We start from the raw sequence: 4,794 nt of genomic DNA on the forward strand, positions 1-4,794 counted from the left end.
GGGCATATCAGAAGTTCCCTTGGTCCATACAGTAGTTTAGAAGATCTGTGGTTCTTAAGCTGTAGGTCTGAACCTTACCAGAGAAGAATGCCTGGAGTGTTTTTAAATTCCTAATTTAGACAAAGTGTACCTGATGACTCCTTGAGCCACTGAGAGTGATTTAAGCTCCACTTCAAGCATGGGGACAGTGTGAGTCTTCTTGGTGCTGAAGGGATAATTCTGAGGTTTGTGTGTCAGAAACAGGACTTGGAGGACCCATTGACAGAGTGATAATGTTGATGTATCCACAAACAATCTATAAAGGATGCCATCCTTTAGAGGCAGAAAGGTTCACACCATGTTGGGGAAAGTAGAAATGCCAAAGACTATTGTATCTGTACAAGATCAAGGGTCGATGTGGAGAGGACAGAAGGCCTGAATATTTCATGATTGAGGCTTCCTGGGAACCTAGAACACGCATATCTTGCAGGCCATGCAACAGCTTAATCAATCTCCAGTGTGCTAGGAGACATTTCCCAGCTAGTTCTCCTGATAAATCTGCTGCCTACTTCTAAAAATGGCAAGGCTTTCTCATTTTTGCTGGTCAGCTTAATGTCTATTTCCTGGGTTTATTAACGTGCTGGCTACTCTTAAGCTCTGGGACTTCAGGAACCAGGGTCCTGATCCTTGGACAGGAATAATTAGGTCAGAAGATCAGAATAAGAAGCACTTGGTGCACCTTAGATCAAGGGAGTGGATTTTTCATGGACTAGATCAGATCTAGTAGGTAGGTCTAGGTCCTCAATGTTCAGAAGAATCACATAATACTCTTCATGAGGTGAAAATTATATAGCACATTCTTCTGGATACAATTGTGAGCTACTCTTAATCAGAAAGGGGATTCTTGTCCTGCTTTTAGTCACAGGGGCATAGATGATGCTTCAATGTGCATCTGAGGCAGCTAGGAGTGGAAATTGTAAGTTTGATAGACAGTTGATGAAAAGAAAAAGTTCTAAATTCATGTTGTTCATAAGGGGCATAGAAAGGGAAAATATGAGGGCAGCTTCTGTATCAAAAAAGAACTGAAAATGACAGAGTAAGAGAGAGTAGGGCCCAGGCCACCCTCTTGAGATGGATTGCCTTACAGGTTCCGTTTGGCAGGCTGGGAAGCTCTGGTGTGTCCCTGGGCAGAAGGAGGAAGTCAGAAGCAAGGAGTAAGTCGTAAGCCTCCTAGAGCATTTTCGATATCTCTTTTGTCATAAAAAGCACCGGTGAGGCCCAGTTTCTTAGATGGAGCATTTGAGGGGCCACCTATTTCAGCCTGAAGCATTCTGAGCCTTTCTGAAACAGGGATCACAAAGCATGTGTCCCTTTGGTGAGAACTGGAAAGTCTGAGTCCACATTGGTCTGATTGAGAAGGTCCGACACCTCCTTTAGGGGAGAGGAAAGAACTACAACTCCCCTTTTGCAGTGCGATCCTGTTGAGATTGATTTTCAAATGATGTGTATATTTGTGGCCTCCTAGGACAGAATGGTCACAAAGGGGGAACCCAAATTCATATTGTAATGATGGGTCTCTCCAAGGACAGGAGAGAGCAGGTACCACATCCTCTGCTTGAGATATTGTATGTCTGTCATATCTTCGCATAACAGGGAATGTTCCAAAAGGGAATGTGGTACTCCCTTTTGGAGGTATGAATGCCCATAGGATAGGCACAAAAGCTATGGGCTCCCGTTTTGCACTTCTGGAAGTTGTCTCTCCCTCTTGGACATTAGGAATATGTTTTGAGTCCTCCTTAGTAGAAAAAGAATGGCTGATATCCTCTTGCGGTGATGATGAGTGTTGCACACCTCTATGGGGACTGTCTCCATCTGGAGATGACTCAATGCATTCTTGATCTGTAGGGGAAGTTTGCAGGGCTCCTTGGGAAACAGAGGCTTTCCTCTGTTTTCTTTTGGTAGAAGTAGCGTGTCTGGGAATCTCATGAGGAAGGTGTGATGCCTGAGGCTGTCTTCATGAGAAAGAGTGGTTCGCATGAACTCTTCTGTAAGGATGGAAGATGGCTTGTCAACCTCATGCTCTGAATTGGAAGCTTTGGTGTCCCATTGGTCAGAAGGGGCTTTTTCTGATGGGGTTTCAGTAGACTTAGATGGTCTGTGAATGCCTTGGCTTGGTAGGGGACTTCTGAGGCCCACCTCATGAGATGGTGAGCATCTGCAGGCTCCTTTAGCAGAATCAGAAGTGGCGAAGTTTATGTTAGTCATAGTTTTAAGCTTTACACCTCTTTCTTAAATTTGCAATCTCTTACCCAAATTTTGGAAGAATGGCAGTGTTTGCAGCCCGCATGTTTTGAGCACACAGATTTCAGGCCCTCTTGATCTACAGAGGAAGGGCTTGGTCTTGTTTTCCGCATTTAGAAGGTGTGGGGCAATCTCCTGGAGGAGGAGAATGACTGAGCCCTTTTTTACAAAGGATACTAGATCTGAAACTCAATTGAGATGATTTTAAGGGGGAGATGCTCCTTTGAGGAGTAGAGGTAGGACTGGATTCCTTTTCTGCATACTTGGAAGATGTGAGGCTACTTACGGCAGAAGAGATACATTTTAAGGCATCAAGTTCTGAAAGGCAGTATCTGATATCCCTTTCAGGAATTGGGACATGTTTCAATATCCTTTGGTTAGATTTCAAACGTCTAGGGCTCTTTTTGAGATAAGAGAAATTTCTCCATCCATCTTCATGAGGAGGGGTAGGAATAATGTCCCCTTCTGCACAAAGGGACAGTCCCTGAAACTCTGTTGAAAAAGAAGTATCCACGGTTTCTTGGTGAGATGTCACAGGTTTTAGAGGCCCCTGGGCAGGTTGAGAAAGTTCTAGACTTTCCTGGGGAAATGCTGGTGTTCTCAGGATCCCTTGTTCAGATACTAAAGGGCCCAGAGCACCTTCATTGGGTTTCAAAAGACACAGAGACCCTAACACAGATGCCAAAGCTTCTGGAGTCCCTGGCACAGATTCTGAACTCTTAGAAATGGATTGTGTATATGTCAGAGGTTCTTCTGCCTCTAGACTAAGTGGTGAAGGAGCTGGTAATTTGGGAGAATCTTGTGTGGCTGACAAAGTTTCTATGACCTCTTGGGTGACAGATGGTATTTCTGTACTATTTTGCTTACATGCCCATATTTCCAGTGTGTCCTGGGAAGAATCAGAAAGTCCAAAATCTTCTGGATTGGATGGTGAATATCCTAAAGCCTCCTTTTCGAACCAGTGTCCTGGAGGCTCTTGAGGTAACAAGGAAGTTTCTGTAAGCCCTTGGGAAGATATTGATGTTTCTAGTACACCTTGGGCAGACATGGAAGGTCTCTGAGACATTAAGACAGAATGTTACTCTTTCAAATCCAATTGGACAGATGGAGAAGGTCCTAGACTCACTATGGTAGAGGCTGAAATTTTCAAAGCTCATGGTGAAGCATTGGATATTCCTGGCTTGCCATGTGTACAGGTTCCCCTATAAAGACAGCCAAGGGCCTCCAGCTTCTTGAACAGATAACAAATGGCCTGGATTCCCTTGAGCAGATAGGGACAATGTCAAAGGCTCTAGGGCAGATGATATAGATCCTAGTGTTCCTCAATCAGATAAAGAAATTACCATGGGTCCTTTGGAAGAATGCATAGATCCTGAAGGATCTGAAGCAGATGGATCTGTTTGTTGAACCCCTTGTAGAGAATTCAAAGACTCATTTGGTCCCTGGAATGAAGTTAAAAGTCCCTCTGTAGGTTTAGAGAGGTCTGAAGGCTCTTCTGTGGAAAGGGAAGATCCAAAAGGCTTAGGGAAGAAAGTGAGGAACTAAGTTGGGCAGAAATTGCAAGTTCCATAGGTGAGTCATTGGATATCACATGTCCTGGGGTAGCTGTTGAAAATTTTTGTGCTCCTGATGCAAATGATGAATATCCTAGAGTCCCCTGGGGAGGCAGCAATGTTTCTACAGAGCCTGTGTATTTGCTGAAATCCTCAGAGATCCCTGGTCAGATCTCAAAATCCTTGCTGTATTTTGAGCAGGGTGGTTATATCCCTGACACACTGGTAAAGATGGTGAGTCTGCTACTGTGTAGTGTGTAGATGTGGAGTGAGTTCCTATACGTTGTGTATGTAAAGAAGGACTTGAAAACCTTTTGGAAGATGTAGAATGTTGGGTAGACCTTTGTGGACATGTGGACAGATGTATGGTCCCCTTGTGTAGAGACCGGGACTCACACCTCCTTGAGCAGAATCAGAAGATGCTGGAGTCCCTTGTTCTGAGGATGAAAGACCCAGAGGATTATGAGAACTTTCATAGCATTGTGATGTATTCATCATTGCCTGGGCTGAGATAGAAAGTTTCAGAGGCCCCTGGGCAGATTGCAAAGGTGCTAGATACCCTTGACCAAATGGGAAAGTCTTTGCACCTCCTTGGGCAGAAGAGGAATGTCTACCAGGTGTTGGAGATGATGGTGGCAATGTTCCTAGATTTGCTGAAGTAGACTGAGAAGATGCTACAGCCTGCCTCACTTGTGGAAAAAGGCCTAAAGCACTGTGTGACTCTACATATTGTGCAAATATCCCTGTGGCATATGTTGAATTTTCTCGATTTCTTTGCTTGGGGAAAAAAGAATTTGCATGAGCAAAGTTCCCTCTTGTGCCCTGGGAAATTCCTTGTGCTTTTGAAAAGATGACAAAGCTTCTAGAACCTCTGGAGTAGGTACAAGATGCCTCTGAACACCCAGTACTGATGGTGTAGGATAAAAGGTTTCTTGAGATTTCTGGCTAGGTAGGAAAGTTC

At 44.3% G+C, this 4,794-nt stretch overlaps 1 protein-coding gene across 1 annotated transcript; it reads right to left on the reverse strand.

Moving 5' to 3' along the window:
• Positions 1–1,265: 1,265 nt before the first annotated feature.
• On the reverse strand, positions 1,266–2,883 carry Srsy (serine-rich, secreted, Y-linked). The gene has a single exon (NM_001371109.1). The coding sequence runs from the start codon at positions 2,242–2,244 to the stop codon at positions 1,702–1,704; it is 543 nt and encodes a 180-aa protein (NP_001358038.1). The 5' UTR covers positions 2,245–2,883; the 3' UTR covers positions 1,266–1,701.
• Between the last annotated feature and the right edge of the window lie 1,911 nt (positions 2,884–4,794).

Source organism: Mus musculus, chromosome Y, assembly GCF_000001635.26.
Source record: "Mus musculus strain C57BL/6J chromosome Y, GRCm38.p6 C57BL/6J".
Lineage (NCBI taxonomy): Eukaryota > Metazoa > Chordata > Mammalia > Rodentia > Muridae > Mus > Mus musculus.